The sequence below is a fragment of the Nanorana parkeri genome, unplaced genomic scaffold (assembly GCF_000935625.1).
Source record: "Nanorana parkeri isolate BGI_ZX_2015 unplaced genomic scaffold, ASM93562v1 scaffold114, whole genome shotgun sequence".
Taxonomy (NCBI): Eukaryota; Metazoa; Chordata; class Amphibia; order Anura; family Dicroglossidae; genus Nanorana; species Nanorana parkeri.
The window spans coordinates 56,422-77,991 of NW_017306382.1; the positions used below are offsets into that span (position 1 = coordinate 56,422).

Sequence of the window (21,570 nt, forward strand, 5' to 3'; positions counted from 1 at the left end):
AATATTTATTATATACGACATATGTATGATACCATAGCGCTGATCCTCCCACATAAGCTAAGCACCGTGTTTCCTTCTCAATACGGACTGTTTTTTTTCCTCCATTCTTCACATACTACACTGGTAATTGTATATAATATCATGTCTTTGACCTAGCACAGAGTCTGAATGCTGCCCTATACTAGAGCGTGGCGCTAAGTGTGACCAAAAGATTTCACTCTTTGACAAGTTAACGGGCAGGAAGTCCGTCAAGGCTCGTGGGCCGCATTCCCCTTTTGTCTCAGGCTGTTGTGCATGCTTCTGTTATCAAAGATACACATTCACCAAAGTGAAAAGAAATCAATTTCACATTTAAAGTGGATCTGTACACCAATCTAGTAGGCATAGTTTTTGTTTTGTTTTGGCAGAAGAGACTTTGTGTGTCTCTTTTGCCATACAATTATTTTTCTTTATTTCTATTTGTAGTAACATGGCCTGTTGCATATCCTTCCCCTTTCCATACAACGCCCTATCTCTATTGGCTAATGGCTATTGCCTTCATCCATCCTGTAAATGAAGCTATGCTCACTTAAGTGTGGTGTGGTTCAAGGTTAACGCAAACCCCTCACCATCCCCCCTAACATTACAAAGAAGTAGAAGTCAAGTAATGACCCAAAGCTCAGTATACCGCAAGCTACAGCTTGCGGTATATAGAGACCGCCGCAGCCGGGACAGATCCCGACATTACTGTCTGGATCCACCCAGCTGCGTGATTGACAGCTGGCTCTGCCTATCTAGAGGCAGAGCCAGCTGTACCCGCCTCCTCCCCCGTCCGCTTCGCCAGTAAACGATGTAGGATCGGAGCGCGGAGGGGGGAATCCCTGCAGGGAACCGTGAGTGACAGTCACCGCTCTCTGCAGGGAAATGATCGAGAAGTGAGCGAGCGACGGTATGTGTTCGCTCACTTCCCAATCTATTGAGCCGACGTGTGACAGTTTCATTGTCACAGGTCGGCTCAGATTATGAGGCTGAGTGAAAATCACTCACCTCATAGTTCTCCTTTAAAGCCCAACTCCAGCCTCACTGTTCCACCTCCTTTTCTTTACCCACCTTAGTACCGGAGCAATTTTATCATTTTTGCACACAAATATTACAATCTGGATTTTAGGATAAAAAAATTTCTTTCAACCGCCAAACAATTAGATATTTTCTGAAAGCAAAGGCCCTGCAGAATAAAAAAAATGGCAGCTGCATCTTTTTATGTCAGATAATAGTTGAGCAAATGTTTATCAAATCAATATTCTTAGGGAAAAAAAACACTTAGATGAATTTTAGTGCACACAATCAAAAAAAGTTAATACCCTTTTTTTGTGTGTGTAAAATATGAAAGACGGGGTCAAGTCGAGTCAATAGATACCAAACATGTGACGCGTTAAAACTGCAATGGCTAAAAATCTATGGTACTCAAAATTGTCCATAGACGACACTTTAAAAGCCTTTATATCTCATCAGTTTAGAGTTACCAGAGAACTATAGCCCTAGAATGTTTACTCTCACTCCGACATTGATAATGGCACAACAGGTATGGCGCAATTGTCGTTTACATACATGTGCATGCCCTACGCACGCGGCAGGTCTGGTTTTAATTTTTCTTTAATTTCCTATTTATTTTAATATTTTTTTACTTTTTTGTCATTTTATTATTTTTTTTCACTTAACTTTATTGCTATCACACAGGCGCTAACAATGTGGTAGAGTTTGGAGGTAACAGGTTCGCTTCATGGAGACATCAAGGGTCTATTAGACCCCTGATGTCTCCCTGGCCTCCAACCCAGGGGATCGAGTACAGCACTGAGCCCAATCCCCGTGTGAGTGGCACTTCAGGCCGGCTTCTGACAGCTGTGATCAGGAAGCGCTTACTTATTTACTAATCACACAGCAGATCGGGGAAAGGACGTTCCTTGGTCTGCTCCCGCTCTCCATTAGGACACTAATTGCTGTGATTGTGGGTCTCCCAGGGAAGCACAGGACCCTGAAAACCACAGCGGTGTGGGTGCGGGAGGGGGCACCACCTATGCAGGCTGGTACAAGCTGCCCAGATCACTTGTACAAAAGGAGAATCACCTGCTAAAACAAAGAATACCAAGATCATGGCTGCATCAGGAGCCATGTTCTTGGTATAACTACTTCAGGACAAGGATGTATATACACAGTATATATACACTGAGTGGCCAGATTATTATGATCGCCCCATCAGTACTTTGTTGGGCCACCTTTTGCCTTCAATACTGCGGCGATTCTTCTCGGCATTGACTCCACGAGATGTTGAAAGTTAGATGTGCCCACGGCTCACAGGTAGGCTGCCGAGGTCCCCAGCAAGCATCTTGCGAACCACGCTGCCCGCCTCCAGACCCCTGGTGAGACACCGCACAGCACTCCTGATAGTCCACATAGTCCACCTGAGACACCACACAGCCACTTGAAAGCCAACATAGCCCATCTGCGAGCCCGCACAGCCCACATGAGAGCATCCATAGCTCATCGGAAAACCCGCACAGGACACCTGAGACCCTGGAGACATCAGGGAGCCACCCCGGAACAAAACATATGTCGCTTGATATTTATTTTGTATTGCTGTATAATGTTTCGCTGGAACTTGTAGTCCTCTATAGCCCGTCTCCTTCCCTTGGCTGTCTCTTTTTGCTCTTTCTCCTGATTGCCTCTCCTCGCTCTCTCCTCTATATTCTCCAAAAAAGAAAATTGTGGCGCTAGATCGTTCGAGTTTCACTTGAAGAAAAGGTGGCAACCCTCGTTCCACAACAGCTGGAGTGCTGAGGTTGCCTACCCCTACAATATTAGATTGTAAGCTCTCACCACCAGGGCCCCCCTAACCCTCCTGTAATGAAATTCTACTCTAGCTGTACTGTCCCCCTCCATCTTGTACAATGCTGCGCAAACTGCTGGCACCATATAAATCCTGTATAATAGTAATTACGTGTGTGGGTCCCTCCGCTCCCTGTGCTTTCCCTGTGCCACTGTTCAGAGCAGGATCTCCTAATGTCACCAGATAATTAACTTTAAGTTTTGAAATAAAACTGATTTTTTATTTTTTATTTTTTTATAAAATCTTTATTTTACAAATGCACATTTAATACAAAGTGCTCCTATGTCACTGGTGTCACACAGCATTGGGCTGCAGGCAGATATAAAGGACACCAGTGAATGCAGCTCTGTAATCATCAATACATAATTCAATGTAAGTACCTGATATCAGACTCCTGCAGCAGGGTTCAGACTTGATAAAGAGCTAATCAAACATGGAACATGCAGATAAGAGGAGAGAGCAGAGTGACAGGTAGATGAGCTCATTGGTGTGCTGCTTCTCCTTTCACTGTTCAGTCAAAGGCTGGGGGAGGGATAAGGCCTGTAAGGGTTTGTTAAAGGAGTTGTAAAGTCACAGCACATCCTCTCCTGTTATGACATCAGCATTGTAATAGGAATACATAGTAGAGTTGTTTCTGATAATACAATCAAAGCTTACATGAAAAAATCCCTTTTATGTAATGAGCGCTGCCTTCCGTCTGCCCATCACTTCCAACAACTTCCTGGATTCCCAGTGTGCTTTGTGTCTCTTTCTCTGCTGCTTCATGTGATGCAATCAAAGACTGCATATTCCATCATGCATTGCTTCCAGCAAGCAGTGATAATGTTACATTGTTCAGACGTTGAGTTGTAGCACAATAGATGGATATGATTATTACAAATACAGATTTATTTTTATTTTTAGCTTTTGATATCCTTTAGCAGAGGGAGACTAAGCCGGGAGAAGCTGCTTCCTCCCTCCATCTGCCTAGCTGAGCAGACAGGAGACGGCAGCCAGCAGATTCATTCGGCGACTCGGCCGAATCCGAAATAACGAATTTAATATATGCTAATGTACTAAAACGATATTCGGGCATACATTAATTTAATTTGCGAACACGCCGCTATATTGGCCGCCGTCGTGTTCTGCGTATTCCCGCCACCATCTTGGAGGCGGAGCGTGTGACGTCACACAATCGAACAAGAGGGCGCCGCCGTCTTGGTTTATACCAACATCTACTCCAAAATGGCGGCTCGCATGCGCAGAACGCGTCGGCGGCCAGTATGCCCGCCGCTCGTTCTACAGGTTTCTTTGACGAAACGAATAAAACATTTTTTTGCTTTCGTTTGTTTCATCTGAAAACAAATTTTGTTGTTTTGCACATGTCTAGTGATCACATGGGAGGGCACGGCTGTACGCTGTCATACGCACACCCGAACTGCACATACATGCGGGTCCGGGTGTCCGGACTTGGATGCACACTGTCTGAATGAGACCTAAGTGTTTGGGCAAAAAATATAAATAAATCCTTTGCTGGGCAATATATATATATATATTTCTTTGATCTGGATTCATTTTTGATAAAAACATTTATAGAGTTTAATACAACTTTAAGCTATTTCAAATGGAAGTTAATCACTTCCAATGGATGCTGTTTCTTGATGTTTAAAAGTTTAAGCTTCCTGCAGATTCAGCTGGTCCTCTGATATCCTGCAAGGCTGGGTTCACACCTAGGCCTATCGCATATGCGCATTTGTCTCGCGTTTCGTGCCGTGCGTTTCCGAGGGCTACCTGGCTGTATCCCAATGGATACACGCGGCAAATAGGCCCCAAAGAAGCTCCTGTACTTCTTTTGGCGTAGGGCGTTTTGTAGCGCGTTCATACGGCCTGTAATACGCCCAGGTGTGAACCATACCCATAGGAAAGAATGGGATTTCGGTGTTTGAGCGTTTTGCAGAGAGTAGCAACGCGCTACAAAACGCCCAGGTGTGAACCGGGCCTTAGGGTGGCTCCTTTCCCTTACAGGGTCCTATGGAGCCACCCTGGTGTGTGCAAATTAGCTGTGTGTGTCTCCACAAACACAGGCACAGCAAGGCATGCTCCTCGTTCCTCCTTTCCCCCTCTCTTCTCCAAGCTAGTAGATGGACGGCTGCTGCAGACTGCTCTGTTCCTTGTGATCTTGTACTGGACAGGAAGTTCATGGAAGCCAAGCTGAGAGAGCTGGAGCTGTTCTGAAACATGATGAGTGTAAGTGCTTGGGTAAAGAAACATTTGCTGGGCAACGTATATTTGTTTGATCTGGATTCATTATTAAAAAAAGTTTGAGAGTTTAATACTACATTAAAATTTGTTAACTTAGTGCATTAAAGTGACATTAAAGTCAATGTTTCCCCCTCCCCCAATGTTAATGTCAGCACTTACCTTAAATGATGTTTCTTAATCCGATCTTCCTCTTCTTTTCTGATGTTTTCATCTGTCCCTCCAGCGGTGCGTCTCCGATCCAGCGCTGACTCCTCTGTCCTTGCTGGCACTTCCTCTCCCACGGTGTCTGCATAGGGGTGCACGCTGTCTATAGACTTACCTTGTGTCTCTCCTCGTCTCCCGGCCGAAAATGTGAACTGCGCATGCGCCCGCCCCAAGGTGCTTTGCAGCTGCACGAGGATCTTCACATTTTCGGACGGGAGCGTGCGGGGAAGACACAGGTAAGTATTAACCCCTGTTAAAGCCAAAAAACCGGAGGGTTTAATGATCCTTTAAGTAATCATTCACACCACATCTGGATCATCTCCAGCAAAACATCTTCAAGAAAAATAAGTCCAGTCGCCTCGATGTATACAGATATACCATGACCTGGATGAATGAGAACCTTCACAGACATGAAGCTGCCTTGGTCATGCTGTGTCTGTCACTTAGCATCTTGACATTGGACCTTGAGGGCCCATTGACACCACATTCATCTCCAGACCACACCAGATTGTTTCCGGACCCAAAATGCATCCCAATGTATCCCTATGCTATTTCTGGTTTCTGTGCACACCCGCACAGTCCGTTCCAGGCCAGAAAAATACTGCATGTCTCATTTTGTCTGGTCTGGAACGCATAGAAACGCATCAAAAACGCATCTGGCAAATGAAAGTCCTTTTAAAAAAAAATAAGCAAAAAAAACCCCAGCTTTGGAACGCAGTAAAAACGCAACACGATGCGCTGCGTTCCAGACCTGGTCCGGAAAATGGTGTGAACCCGGCCTTAGGGGTTACATTAAAATATACAAATGTATTTTTATTGTAATATTTTGTTTTATTTTATTTGTTTGTTTTGTTTTTATTGGGCCGTCTCTTGTCTTCGCTCTTATCTGATGAACGGAGATGTTTGTTCTCGTGCCTACATATCCGTTCTGTGTTGCTTCACGTTGATCTTGATACAATGTACGACGCGCGTGTTTCCTCGTCCTGCAGATTTTCTCCTCTTGAAGGGTTTGTTATTATCACATGTCCCTGTAAGCTCCGCTGTCATCCCTTCCCTGACTCTCTCTGCATCTTTTACATTTTTTTTTTAAAGTTGTGACAGTGTTTCTTTCTATTTGTGCTGCCCCCTCCTTCCCAATCCCCCCCTCCTTTTTTTTTTCTCCCTCCTGACCCTGGCAAGAATTCAGTACGGAGCATGGGATTAGTCTGCGGGGAGTTTGGGAGTCAAGATGCAGAGCCATCACACGGAGCACCTCTACAAGATCCTAGTGATCGGTGACCTGGGAGTCGGCAAGACCAGTATCATCAAACGCTACGTCCACCAGAACTTCTCCCCGCATTACCGCGCCACCATCGGCGTGGACTTCGCCCTCAAGGTACTGAGCTGGGATTCAGACACCGTCGTCCGGCTACAGCTATGGGATATCGCTGGTGAGTAGAGGGGGGAGTTCTAAGGGGTCCTGGTGATTTTTTTTATTTTGACCCCCTTTATATAAATAAGGTTAAAATCTGAGCAGCTCATTAAATTGTTCTCAGGTAACCGCTGTTTGGAGTTTGGTAAATTTTTAGGCGAGGTTGTATTGTGCAGAAGAAGGTCGGTGTTGGGGCGCGGAGCAGATTTAAAAACATTCGTACATTTTTTTACCTTTATATAATAAATACTGGAAAATCAGTATCCTATCATAACCCCCAACTGTCCCTCATTGGGAACCAAACCCCTCTGCAAGTCATTTTGGTGTCACCCCTCCAATGGTGGCACCCGGGTGCGGGCCGCACACCCCACAACCCCTTTCTGACGCCCCTGCCACTCTGTCCTTCTTTTCCATTCACTTTCCTATCTCTGGGATGCAACAGGAAGTTAGAGGAAATTTCCCTGCTTGTTCTAGGGGCAACTCTGAAATTGTGGATTTCCCTGTCACTGTTGGGTTGATATTAAGTCGGGTATACACACATATATTTTCTTTGTTCAACCTGCCGGCGTTGAATTCTGACAGCGGCCGGTGGCTGATTGGCTACTAGCTCTGTTCGGAGGAGAATTTTCCGACATGCTCCTTCGATCAGCTGATCAAGGGATGCCAGTTGGAAGGGTGCCAACAACACCACCCAGACAATCAAACTTCGGTTAGTTCATCTAGAACTGGCTGAAATTCGATGTGTGTATAACCTACTTTCGGTTAAAGCAAGGATATATTTCTGGACTTATTAACTAAAATGTTGAGTGTACTGACCAATCAGAATTCAGCATTTAGTCTGATCGTGCTAAGTGGACATAAACAGGCAGATCGGTCAGCTAGAATGAAACTGGAAGAAGCATCGGCCCATGCTGACCCCCAACTCCATGGTGGTGAGTACCCCCGTGAGCTTCACAATGACTCAAAGGATGGACCATTGAATGCAGGATCCTCCGATCTGTCACATCGCTAATTTTATTTATACTCTTGGAAGCCCATCAGTGTGGTGTGAGGGCCCATCTGTTTGGACAGGCTCTTGAACACACTTCGCTGTGTATTGAGCATAACAATTCTTCAGCTCTTCATACCCTCTCTTGGTGGCATGGAAGTGCTCCAAATGCCTCTTATGACCCCTGTTTTATAGGATATATATATAGGATAGATATAGGACAGCACAGTGGCTCACTACTTCTGTCTTGCAGCATTGGGGTCCATGAATTGAATCCCAGCCAGGACACTATCTGCATGGAGTTTGAATGTTCTCCCTATGCTTGCATGGGTTTTCTCCCACACTCCAGAGACGTGCTGGTAATTGGATCATATACAGTATACAGTATGTGTGCATGTGGATTGCAGGCTTCTTGAGGGCAGGGTTGTTTTGTGAATATACAGTATGTAAAGTGCTGTGTAAATGGAATGCCTGTAATAAATACACACGGATGAGTGATGGAAGAAGAAGACTGAGTGGTCTATTGAGTCGGTTGGTGCCAATGAAGGTAGAATATTCTTTAGACTAGTTTGGTTTATTTCTTTCACTCTGTCTTACTTTTTCCTGTGCTGTCCATCCATTTTGTCTTTTTATGGTTTTGTCTCTGATCTTTCGTAATGGATCTTGCTGAGAAACATATCACATGTGACACAAGTGGAGGGGGCTGTACAGAGCACAAATGTAGAAGAGTTCATTAGAAAAGGGGCTGAAATAGCAATGATCTCCAGCAGTATCATGTAATGTGTCTCCAGTTTATGACTGTCTTCTGAACCTTGTCCTCAGTCTCCGACAACTCCTATAGCATGTCCCCAGTCTTTGACCATCTCTTGTAGCATGTCCCCAGTCTATAACAACTCCTAAAGCATACCCCCAGTCTTTGACCATTCCATGTAACATATCCCCAGTTTTTGACCATCTCTGGTAGCATGTCCCCAGTCTTTGACCACCTCTTGTAGCGCATTCCCAGTCTTTGACCATCTCTTGTAGTATGTCCCCAGTCTTCCACCATCTCTTGTAGCATGTCCCTAGTCTTTCACCATTTCTTATAGCATGTCCCTAGTTTTTGACCATCTCTTGTAGCATGTCCCCAGTCTTTGACCACCTCTTGTAGCACATTCCCAGTCTTTGACCATCTCTTGAAGTATGTCCCCAGTCTTCCACCATCTCTTGTAGCATGTCCCCAGTCTTTGACCATTTCTTGTAGCATGTCCATAGTCTTTGACCATCTCTTGTAGCATGTCCCCAGTCTTTGACCTGCCACATGTCTGCAGTCTCTGACAGCTGACTGTAGCAATACGTTCACTGAATATTATACGTGGCCTTATGGTAATGTTAGAGGGTGCACTTGAGGCCAAGAAAGTTGACCACCACTGGTATAGATCTATGTTTGTTCCAAGCATGTTTACATTCACTTACTGTTAAATAAATTACTACCACAGCTGGAAGTCTGTTCCAAGCACCAACTACTCTTTTGGTGAAATAATACTTTCTAAGGTTAGTTTTGAACTTTCCTTCTGCTAGTTTGAGGTCATGTCCCTGTGTTCTTCATCTTACCTTTGTATGAAAAATCCTGCCCTCCTGAACCATATTTACACCCTTAGGGTTATGTTGTATTTAAAGTAGGGATGCACCAATATATCAATATCGGCTGAAAATTGCACTTTTGGCAAAATGCCGAAAGTGCTATTTTCTGGCCGATATAGAGGTGTTGCTGGGTGCTGCTCTGTGTCCCAGGGGGAAGGAGAGAAACTTTCACAGGTGGCTGAGCGCTGCGGGAGGAGAGCGCTGTGAGCAGCCGGTGTCTCTCCTCCCCGCACCGCTCAGCCTCCTGTCACAGATCGGGAGAGCGGTGTGGGCGGAGACAGGCTGCGTTGTCACAGGAGGCTGAGCTCTCCTCCCGCCCTGCCCAGCCTCCTGTGACAACTGTCAGGATGGAGAGCGGGTACAAGCAGTCAGTGATCGCTGAGTGTTTGTAAATAATTGAGGACAGAGTATGGTTACTATATCCTCAATTATGAATGAATGGGAATGATCTACATTACCTCCTGTTCATTCATGATTGTGATTATAGCAAACATACCATGTCCTCATTTTAATGAATGAACAGGAACACTCAGTATAGAGGATTCCCATTTATTTATAACAGGCGCTGCAGAAAAAGATTTATTAATTTAATACAAATTAATAAATAAAATATAAAAAAATGAAAGTTTTTTAAAAAGTAAATAAAAATAAAATATTTAAAAAATGTGAAAAAGTTAAAATAAAAAACATTTTCGATTTCGGCCTGACATTTTTTTTTCATTTCGGTTTCGTTATGTTTTTTGACATTTTTCATTTCTGTGCACCCCTAATTTAAAAGTTTCAGTCATGCCCTCCTTTCCCTTTCCCCCAGGACTGTACATATTAAGTCTCTGCCGTGTCTGCTGATGTTTTATAGACCAAGCTTAGAAAAAAGTATTTACAGTCGAGGCTGAAAGAACTACATGTAAATGAATTAGCACAACCGTGGTAAATTTCACATACCCTGCCCACATTTGGCTGCCAGTTGTCTCTCTGACATTAGTCAGCCTACATTTACCGCGGTGTGTACTTTGCCAACTATATTTAACAGTCTTGACACAGAAAATGACTTACTAACGTTATCCCGGTACTGTTAGAGGTTTAAAAATGTTCTGGTAAGTCAGGTGATTTAATATTATACATCTTAGTCCTAAATAGTGAAACCAAAAATAAAATATTCCATTTTGGATGGATAGAAATGGCTAAAAAGCCCCCACTGATATCTAGGGTTGCCACCCGTACGGGAATGACCCGGACAGTCCGGTTTTGGAATCCTGTGCCCGGGTACGCTCCTTTGGCAGACCATATCTCTTATCTCTTTGGTGGGATTTCTGCAATTATACCCACGGTGCTATCACCCCTGGATGTGAGATCTCAGCACTGGTGCTTCCAGAGGACAGAAAATATCAGTTGGTCACTCCACCCAGAAAAATTTATGCATATAAGGTCCCCCATAGACGACTCATATTTTAGGACCATTCCTGCAGAATCGGCTGAAGCCCAAGCTATAGGTGACCCTGCGCGCACTACTCAGCTCAACCCAACCACAATTGATTTCAAAGTAGGCTGAGTCGGTTGGAAAAGTATCAGCAGATCAGTGACTGCGTTCTATCAAATACTGTCACTGTTAAGTAGTACCGCCGTATTCGTGGAGCGGCAGTTTCATGGCTGCCTGAATTCAATGGCCGGCAGTGGAGATTCCGCCATCCATGCTGTTGGTATGGATGGGGGAATCAGTTGATTTTTGTTTGGTCGGGAGTTACAATTTTGTGTGGACGTGGACTTGTTTTTAAGTGAACCTTGTACAATCAATTATGTGGCCCTTCCATTTTTTTACTTCCTTTTTGAATCTACAATGCAGGAAGTTTAGAGAAATCACCCTAATGACACTCCAATGGCAAAAAATGGGTTAAATTGTTAATCTCATGTTATGTTTAAGGTCCCGTTTACATCTATGTGTTGCAGTAAGGAGCGGCGACACATTACTTGCATTGCGGCGCCGTGTTCCAAGAAGACAACACACATGCTTTACGACAAAAATGTTGTGTCACATTTTGGTGTGTTGGCAGCCTATTACCTTCAATGGGCTGCCTCTGCCTTTATCCAAGGCGCATTAAAGCACAACATAACGCATGTTAACACACTTGCATTAAGGCACTGCACAAGTGTAATTGGGTTTTAAAATGAATCTGCTGAAACAGCAATGCCTAGGTCACATGAGTGTTTTTCTGCAAGGAGGAAGGGGAAGAGCACACTCATTCCTGACATTAGGGAAGCAACCAGGGCCGTCCCTATGAGGCAGCCTGAGGCTGTTCCCTCAGGCAGCATCTTCTAAGGTCACTTGGGGGGAGTGTGACAGGCAGACGGGCATGGCCATTCTGCTGCACAATGTTTGCAGTGTGCCCGCTCCCCATTTCTGGCCAGAGTGTCCCAGGTTGCTAAGACTAGGGCGGGGAGATGTGTAAGGGCCATACACATTTCCCTGTCCAGCTCCTAGCAACCTGGGATGCTCTGGCCAGCGTCCCGCTCAGCTCCTTGCAATCAGTGACATCACTGGTTGCTAGGAGCTGGGCAGGACGACAGCCAGAGCTGGGCAAGGAGATGTGTAAGGCCCCTTAAACTATGATTGGACAAAACTTTTTAAACTGTCCAATTACTTTGTCTGCTGACAGCGGTCACATAGAGCCTGTTGGGGGCTGTTTTACAAATACCAGATTATCACTAGATCGGGAGACTACCATCTAATGTCTGTGGACACCTTTAGGGTTCAGGTAGATCAGGTTTGCGTTCAAAGCAATGATTTGTGTTTGAAGGCCATTTTAACCTCCATCAATGCAGGACACCCAGAACATACAGAAGTGATTTGTGACTGGTTATTTAAGACTCAGTGTTGTCCTGATGAAAAGTTATTTCATTGACCAGCTGACTAAGATCAGTGCCACCGTACCACAGGCACAGGACTAGAAGAAAATACATCTTTTATATGCGAAGTCAAATAGCGTGTTGGAGTTATGGCATGAAGTGTTGCAAAGGCCAGATACATTTGCAGTAGGAATATATACAGGAATTCCTGCGTGCAGTGTGATCGGCGTGTGCTGCATTCCAATTTTACACTACATTACCACAGCAATGGTAAACAGGCCATTAAAGTGGTCAGTCACCCTTTGCATGACAACAGGTTTGCCTGAACTGCAGCTTTGAAGTTTTTTAAATCCTAAAAATGAACTTCTGTAATTTGCTCCCTTTTGGTCCATTTAATATACAATGGAAAGTGTTGAAAAACTGCAAAAATACCTGTTGATCCTGCCAGAAATCAGGTGAGCTGATAACTTCCTGGACAATCTGTCTCTGCTGATTCTTATCAGTTAGATCTGTAAACTAGAGGTTTTGCATTCCTGTGGTGAGCCATTGCACTCATCTGGCTTTGAGAGTCTGAAGCTGGCAGAATGCAATAAAATGGCCGGGAGGAAAGGTCCCTCCGCGACCTTACAAAGTCATATGACTGACTCTCCTCCGTTCATGGAAGTATCTTTGCAGCAATAGGCAGAGAGAACCTCATGATGTACTGTGGGCTCTACACTGGTCAGTATTTAATAAATGGGCTACAATGGGTTGTGTTTACCTTAAAGAAGAACTCCCGTAATAGGTAAAAATCAATCCTTATACACACACACACACACACACACACACTCCAGTGGGGCTAGCCCTGGCACTGCAAGGATTAAATGCTCTTTTGGGCTAGGGGCTAAAATAAAGAATATATACTCGTATCCTGGGTGATAACGCTGCTTCTTTTTAGGTGGAGTACAGTGACCCTAGGACAAGAAGTGTGTTCTTGTCCTAGGGATGATATTTTACAGAGATTGTATATTAAATTACAACCATCCATCTTCAGTGCCCCATCCTAGGACCAAATGTATGAACCACACAGGTCATAGTTGCCGAATACCCATTTTCAGTGGCAGTGCCGGCTTTTGAAGATCTGACCATGGAGATGTTCATGCATGAAAATGCCCTCTGGTTTCAGGTTTGACCAGTTCCATAATGCAATCCTTCCTTTTCATTGTGTCAGGATTAATTATGAAATCTTTTCATCTTCTGTGGATTTTTTTTCATTCCACTGACTGAAAGAGTCATCCTTCAAACTTGAAAAGGTATTTTTTTTAACAAGATATCAAAGTGAACCTGTCAATGATTAAAACTTTTTAAAAGGAAAGTTCTGCCCAAGAGCAGAAAGGTGTCTGCCATCATCTTAATTAGCCAGAAAAGCCTCTTCTGTGTGCCCTTCTGATCTTGGTTTTAGTTCATTACTAAAGGCTTGATCTCACTGATGTCAGAATACCCAGTGAATATTTATATCTAATAGTATGTGTTGTCTATATACCGTAATATACAGTATATTTCAATCATTTTCTGCTATTGGTCTCCATGACCAACAGATGACAAAGAGGTTGGACTTTTGGCACTCTTTCATCACTTCTGAACCAGTCCACAGATACCATGCAGAGTCTGTCTTCAGCATGTGAAATGCTCTAGGCTGGCATTTAGTTATCGCCCATTCAGGGCCGTTCCTAAAATGATGCAGCCTGAGGCTGTTGCTTCAGGTGGCATCACTTTAGGTCATGTGGGGGGGCGACAGGCCAGAGCATCCCAGGTTGTTAATAGCTGGGTGGGGAGATGTGTAAGGGACATGCACATCTCCCTTTCCAGCTCTTAGCAACCTTGGATGCTCTGGTTGGCGTCCCGCACAGGTTTTGGCTACCAGTGACATCACTGGTTGCCAGAAGATGTGAGGGGCGCTCTGGCCGGAGTCACATCCAGCTCTTGGCAACCAGTGATGTCAGTAAGCTGAATGGGATACCGACCAGAGCTGGGCGGTGCACCACCAGGACGCCATTAGCATGCACCCCCAACCTCCCCCCCAGAATGTGACCACCAGCAGCCTAAACCCCCACTCACCCCACCCACGAACGTAACCACCAGCACAACTTCCCCAACCCATACCCTGTCCCCGGGGATTTTGCTAGGTACACCCTTGCACAGCTTATGCCTCTGTTCCTTCCTTCCCTCCTTATATTATATTGCAAACCTCTATTATTTTTTCTTTCACTTATTTAGGGCATAAGTATTTTACCTTTTTTATTTTTACTTTGCCTACCTTTTTGTTCTTTGTCTTTAGCAATGTATTTTTCTCTTGATTTAGATGACTTGCAAATGCCATTTATTGTATCATTGAGCAGATTGTTTTTTTTCTGTTTCAGTAATTCTGTGCTAGGAGGGTATGCTGTGTTGGAGGATGGGTGTATCACACCAGTGTCCCTATATCTAAGGATGTATATAGGTCTCATGCTGCCCTGGGAACAATGACATCCTTTAGACAAGTTCTGTCACTGGTGTTATGTGGTACTGCTTCCTAAGGGGCTTTACCCACACCATGTTTTTCATGAAAACTCAAGAGATAAAGTTGAGTGCTTGATGATCTTTGCAACATGACCAGTCATTGCAACTGCATTGTTGTTATAGACATATAAATGGATGGGTAAGACAGAGAGACAGTAGATAGATAGACAGTTGGATGGGTTGATGGGTGAATGAAGAAAGATAACAGAGATAATTTTTCTTTATACAATGTACACTTGTGTAAACTGCCCATGGTCATGAGTTGTCAGATCACATGCTACAGCTTCCTGCTCAGACTGCGTACACTGAGAATAGCTGACATTCTGGACAAGCATGATGGTCAGTGATGCCATAGTTCACACCCACGTTAAACGGAAGAACAATAATCTACCAACATTATACCACGCCTTCTGGACCTGATAATACTAAGATATCTGCAAGGAACATCATTCAGATGAGATGTCCATGGTTTGATAGCCGTAAGCGTGCTGATACCCATGTGTGTGCTCTTAAAGCAGTCCTTGCACCCAACTGCAAAGTCCACCCATTCAATACTGGCCCACCCAGCGCTATGTATAATCACAGCATTACAGCTGTAGAAGAAAGACACATATGGGGAAAAGTGAAATATATACTTACCTTACAGCCAACTTCTGCACAGTAGAGGGGGATACCACAATCCTTTCAGGGAGATTCTGGGTTAGTGAAGTATCCCATATCTTGCAAGATAGGAACACCCCCCCCCCCCCCTTGGGGCCAAGTGGCTCCTTCTTTCCTTCCTGTGTGCAGTGTCAGATGCGCTGAGGAGAGGGGAGAGGTGTGTATGCCATGCGTGAACACCTCCATTACATTGGTGGTCAATATATATACCTCCATTACATTGCTGGCCGTGTAAATACCTCCGTTAAATTGCTGTTCAGTGTATATACCTCTGTTACATTGGTGGTTAATGTATATACCACTGTTACATTACTGGTCAGTGTGAATTCGATTTTGAGTTTGAAATTTTGCAAGTGGCCCCATGGAAGAAGAAAAAGCTGCCCAGTGGCCCCCAGGCCATTTGAGTTTAAGACCCCTGCCATAGACATATATAGGAGCACCTGGAAAATTCATAAGGTGTGATTTTGTGCCCCACAATTGTCTTCTCCTCCTATTTCCATTGGCTACAACAAAAACACTCAAGCTTGAAAAACGCCTGAAAATGTGCAAAATAAATGCAAAAGAACACATCAAAATCACTTAAAAATGCTCACGCTCAAGTGTGAATGGCACCTGATGCATCAAATAAGGACTTACCCCTTTTTCAATGCACAACATATGCTTTTTGCTCTGTTAAACACTAATGTGGTAGTGCATTGAGGTGCCAGTCAACATGAATGGCACCGCAGTGTGGTTTGGGCGGTATTGTGTGTTGCAGTAACATGGGGCCAAAGAACAATTGGTAGACTTTCTCCAACGAGTCACTGGAGAAACTTGTGAATGAAAATGAAAGCCAGCATTTTAGATTAACACTTTTCTTGTTCCCATACTTTGTGACATTCCTTTGTGGGATTACATTAGTTTAAGCACCTAACTGAAAGTATTCTACACATTTGTTGTGCTGCAGTGACTCGATATGAAACTATAGGATTAGAACATTTTTCTTCAGATCATTTCAGGTAGCTGAATGTGTGAATGTGTGTTAAATACAAGATACAGACAATACATACATGTGCCCACAAAGTTCACGTGGTATGGTAATATTAGAACCCCAGGCCACCTTTTTAGTTTGATTTATATCACAAGGCTGGGAACATTTCCCAAGTTTTTATTGCTGGGTCAACACTGAGGAGGATTTCCTTCTTTTGACTGGCCCGACAGAGGAAGTCTCTCTAAAGGTGTTCCAGACAGCAAGAAAATGACTATTTTTAGTAGAGGATTGAATGGTTAAACCTCTATCACCGTTTTTATTGTCTGTGTCTCTGGAGGTTTCTTTTAATTTCCTTTTCTTTTGACAATTATTAGCAAGACAGGAAGTTACATAGTTACATAGTATTTGAGGTTGAATAAAGACATTAGTCCGTCAAGTCCAACCTATTAGGATCTCGTTCTAGGAGTACCTGTACCCCTGTATATTACCCGTACCCCTGTCTAAAGATCCGTACAGTTATAAAACCTGAGAGATGTTCTAACCCTTCTCTACTCTACAATCCAATCTAATCTATAAAAAGAAAAACAATGTTCACTAAAGTTGCACTCAGATGGAGACTACAAGTGAGCACTATAACCAGGGGGTGCCCCTAGCCTTTTTGCTGCCTGAGGCGGGGGGGGGATTGTCTCTGGTGGTGCAAGTTCCGGGGTTGTTGTTGGTGGTGCATGTTCAGGGGAGGGGGTGTGGTGGAGGCGGGTGGATCATGTCACCAGCTCTGGCTCTGACCGATGTCCCACTGATGTCACTGATTGCCAGGAGCTTGGTGGGATGCCGGCCGGCCACAGCATCCAGCTTAGCTCCTAGCTACCAGTGACGTTAGTGTGCTGGGAGGGACGCCACCTAGAGCATCCCAGGTTGCTAAGAGCTGGGTGGGGAGATATGCAGGGCCCTTACACATGTCCATGTCCCCACCCAGCTCTTAGCAACCTGGGATGCTGTGGCCGGAAAAGGGGGCGGCAGTGAACTGCAAATATTGTGCAGCATAGAGGCCATGCTCCTCTGCCTGCTGCCCCTCCACGTGACCCAAAGAGATGCAGACTGAGGCAACAACCTCAGGCTGGCTCATCATAGTTTGCCCTGGCATTAACATACTCATGCAGGCATGGTCCACTGTTATCACTATCAGGAAACCCACCCGGAGAAATACCATGCAGACACTACTGGAGTTCATGTAGACTGCTGGACATGGCTGCAAATAGGCTGAAGCACAAAGAATAAAAGAAAAGGTGAAATACAGTATATATTTAAATAAACAATTGCATATGATACAGAGTACTTTTGTAGATTCAATGTCATTCACTTTAATGACATTAAAGGGTTTTTTATCTACTTCAGTGTTTATATCACTTTAATGAGCAGGTGCACCTCATACGATGTGCCTAGTGAGTGTAGGTGCGATATACAAAGCTGTTATGGGGCTGCAGAGGGAAGTCCTTGTATTAGCCAGCCTTGTATATACTATTAAGCACTGGCTGGTAAAAGCTGTGGTCTGACTATTATGTACACACTGGCCTCATTTCATCACAAGCTTCTTCCTTGTCTGGGTAGATCGATCTCTCTTTTCATTAACTTCCTAGAATATCACTCTGTCATCTAAACTGCCTAAAGCCCTACATGGAAACATAGATATACAAAGAGCGTGCTGGCTTTAAATGGGCCTATGTTTAAAATCACATTTTACATACATCAATAGGGTACATATCAGCATTACTAAATAACATTATATTTTGAGTATAATTAACTAATTTCATACAATGAATAAAAATTGCCGCTCCAAGCTCCATTGTGTCACTTAAAGGCTAGGTAAGGATGACATGGTTTCATGTAGGGAGTAAGAACTTTACATCTGACTCAGCAGGAGGGGGAAGAGTGTTGGACCTCTGTAGAGAGACCACTGCTTTTATCTTTACAGTATGTTGGCAGGAGACGGCCTTTTCTACTCAGGCTGTAGCTGTTTTCTAAAGATAACCAACTGTATGGCTTGAACACCTTTCTGTGGCTTTGGCTTTGAACACCTTACTGATGCGCATGAAATGTACTAAGCTGATTTAAACTGAAAATTCAATTGGATTTCAAATACATTTGCAATTTTGAAAAGATTTAAAAAACAAACCTTCAAATAAAAAGCTTGTTTTAGTGGCAACTGGGTAAGAGGGACTAAATGTAATTTCAAGCAAAAAATGTACAGTATGTAGGACATCATGTGCTAGCTGTCTGTAACATCCCACTGCCAACCTTCTTGGGCAATGCATGGATACTTTCCACATGACACGTTTTCTCGATGCCTCTCTTTTCTCCCAGTCTAGTTTTCTAATAAGAGACTACACATTATTATTGTTATTATACAGGATTTATTTAGCGCCAACAGTTTGTGCAGCGCTTTGCAATATATGGAAGACATTACAATGCAATTCAAGACAAGATAGTAGGAAGGGCCCTGCCCCTGAGGGCTTACAATCTAAAAGGGAGGGGCAAGTGATACATGAGGAGGTAGCTGTGTGGGGATATATTGTTTGAGAATGTGATATTTCAGCGGTTAGTTTGAGGTGGGATAAGCTTCACTGAAGAAATTAGTCTTAAGGGATCGCCTCAGAGTGGGAGATAGATGGACAGGTTGGGGTAAGGAGTTCCAAAGAATGAGGGAGGCTCTAGAGAAGTCCTAGAGGCGAGCATGGGAGGAGTTGACAAGGGAGCTAGAGAGCAGGTGGTCTTGGGAGGAGCGTAGGGGACGTTTAGGGTGATACTTTGAGACAAGGTCTGAGATATATCCGGGGGCAGAGTTGTGGATGGCTTTGTAAGTGGCTGTTAATATTTTGAATTTTATCCTTTGGGCTATTGGAAGCCAGTGGACAGATTGGCAGAGGGGGGTTGCAGACACTGAGCGGTTGGTTAGGTGGATAAGTCTGGCAGCAGCATTCATGATAGACTGAAGGGGCGATAGTCTGTGTAGAGATAGACCAATGAGGAGGGAGTTACAATAGTCAAGACGAGAGATAACAAGTGAGTGTATGAGTAGCTTTGTGGTTTCATTGGTGAGGAAGGAGCGTATTTTGGAGATGTTACGAAGGTGAAGGCGGCAGGATTTGGATAGGGATTGGATGTGGGGAAGAAAGGTGAGTTCCGAGTCAAGGATGAAACCTAGGACCTTGGCATGGGGGGAGGGTTGGATAGTCACACATGAGCTCTGATGGTCTTAAAGGATAATGGATTAACCTGTTGCCTGTACTGTGGACAGCCATTATCCTCTATATATTCTCTAACAGCCAGAAACTTTGAATTTCTTCTTTTTCTCTTCTTTTGCAACTCTACAGAGACATTGAGGTCAAGATACAAACATGTTGTTGAGTGATCACAATAACAGTAGAACCTTCCTCTTAGCATTTATCCAGTTTTGGCCTAACTCAATATCTACAGAGTAGAAGCAGTAGAGGATCGATAATAAAGTATATGGAAATCCTTGCAGTATACATAGTTGACACCGAGGTGACTTTTTTCGACAAGCCCCTTTAATTGCAGTTATTACAGCTCTGGAATAAGATCACTTGGGTAGATCGAAGTAACTACAGCGTTTTACAAGGCTTTTATCCAGAACAAATGAAGGTAACATGAAACAGAATATCATAGTTAGGCTTTCACCCAGGGGTAGGCGCTGTGTGCGCCCATTTGATGTCTCTTCCATGAAAAGGCTGAATGTAACACTTAGGATCAGATCCCCTGCTGCGCCATGACCCGCTACACATCTATCGCAATTCATGGACACCGAACATTCTGAAAACAGTGTTATCACTTCAATAGACTGAATGTCTGGCATTTTTCAGTCTCCATTTACATTTCACAGGCCTTCGCTTTCCTGTGTAATGCTTTGAAAATGTTCTCTCATATGTTATCTATTTTTCTGAATGGGAAGGTTGGATGCTTTTGAATGGTCAATGAGAACAGCAGAAAAGAAGGAAGTAATGCCAACAAAACCTTGCGCTTCACATTATTTGAGGTATGAATTGAGCCTACTATTGACTCTCTTCACACCCATACAGGCTTTGAAAAAGAACTCCAGGAAAAGAAATGAGGCTACTCTCACAATGTAAGGGTTAACTGCTTGTTTTGTTGTAAGGGCTAATTTACATATATATATACTGTATATAGTGAGTGGAATTTATCAAAACTGGAGCAGACTAAATCTGGAGCAGCTGTTCATCAACTGTACAAACTGAAAGATAGAAGCTGATTGGTTGCCATGCACAGCTGCCCCAGATTTTGTTTGCTCCAGTTTTGATAAATTTCCCTCACAGTGAATATCTACAGTGGTACCTCGGTTCGCAAACAATTCGGTTCGCGAACAGGAAGTTCGGCAAAATTTTTCATCCGTTCACGAACTCCGCATCGGGTGACGAACACACCCGCAGCCATCTTTCCTGCTCTGACACATGGTCGTGGCTTCCTCTAGTCGAGATCGCGGTCTGATCACAGTTTGCGACCAATTCGGTTTGCGACCAGAATCGTGGAACAAATTAAGTTCGTGAACCGAGGTACCACTGTGTGTATATATATATATACATATATATATATATACACACACACATCTATACTCACTCCTTGGTCCTGCTTGACTGGTTCCCACAGCCTCTTCTCCCCCAGGCTTCGGTAGTCTAAGGACCCCTGATGTCATGACGTCTAATGCAGGTTAATTAGACATGAGGAAGCAGAGGGACATTCCACCACCAAATAGGAGGGAGAGAGAAGTGAGCGCTCACCACCACAGGACTGAGGATCAGGTGAGTATACTTTCTTTATCTTAGCCCCTAGACTAAAATGAGCAGTTAACCCTTGCAATGGGAGGTAGCCCCACTGCAAGGTTAATGTTTACATTTTCTGGAGGCCTTATTTAAATGTACATCCCGACATTACCTAAATTTACCTCAAAATCTATTGCTCCCCCCTCTAGTGCATGCCCCAGCATGAATGTTTCCTGTAACCTTGTTCCTGTATTCTAATGAAATAAATTCCATTAAAACAATGTTACTTTGTATTAAACAATACATAAACGTCCCCACCCACCACTATCTAAACTGACTACTAAGGAAACCACCCATGACCAAACCCTTCCTATCATCTACTCAAGCGACGCATTGAATAATGTAAAACGTTCAAAATGAAACAGCAATATACTGTAT

General features: G+C 43.9%; 1 protein-coding gene across 1 annotated transcript in view; it reads left to right on the forward strand.

The window, feature by feature from the left end:
- The first annotated feature begins 6,373 nt into the window (after positions 1-6,373).
- Positions 6,374-21,570, forward strand: part of RAB38 (RAB38, member RAS oncogene family) — a 49,912-nt gene continuing 34,715 nt past the window's right edge. The window contains exon 1 of the mRNA XM_018553239.1: positions 6,374-6,738. Within this exon, the coding sequence (XP_018408741.1) occupies positions 6,537-6,738 (202 nt within the window). The 5' untranslated portion in view covers positions 6,374-6,536. The remainder of the gene's footprint in view (positions 6,739-21,570) is intronic.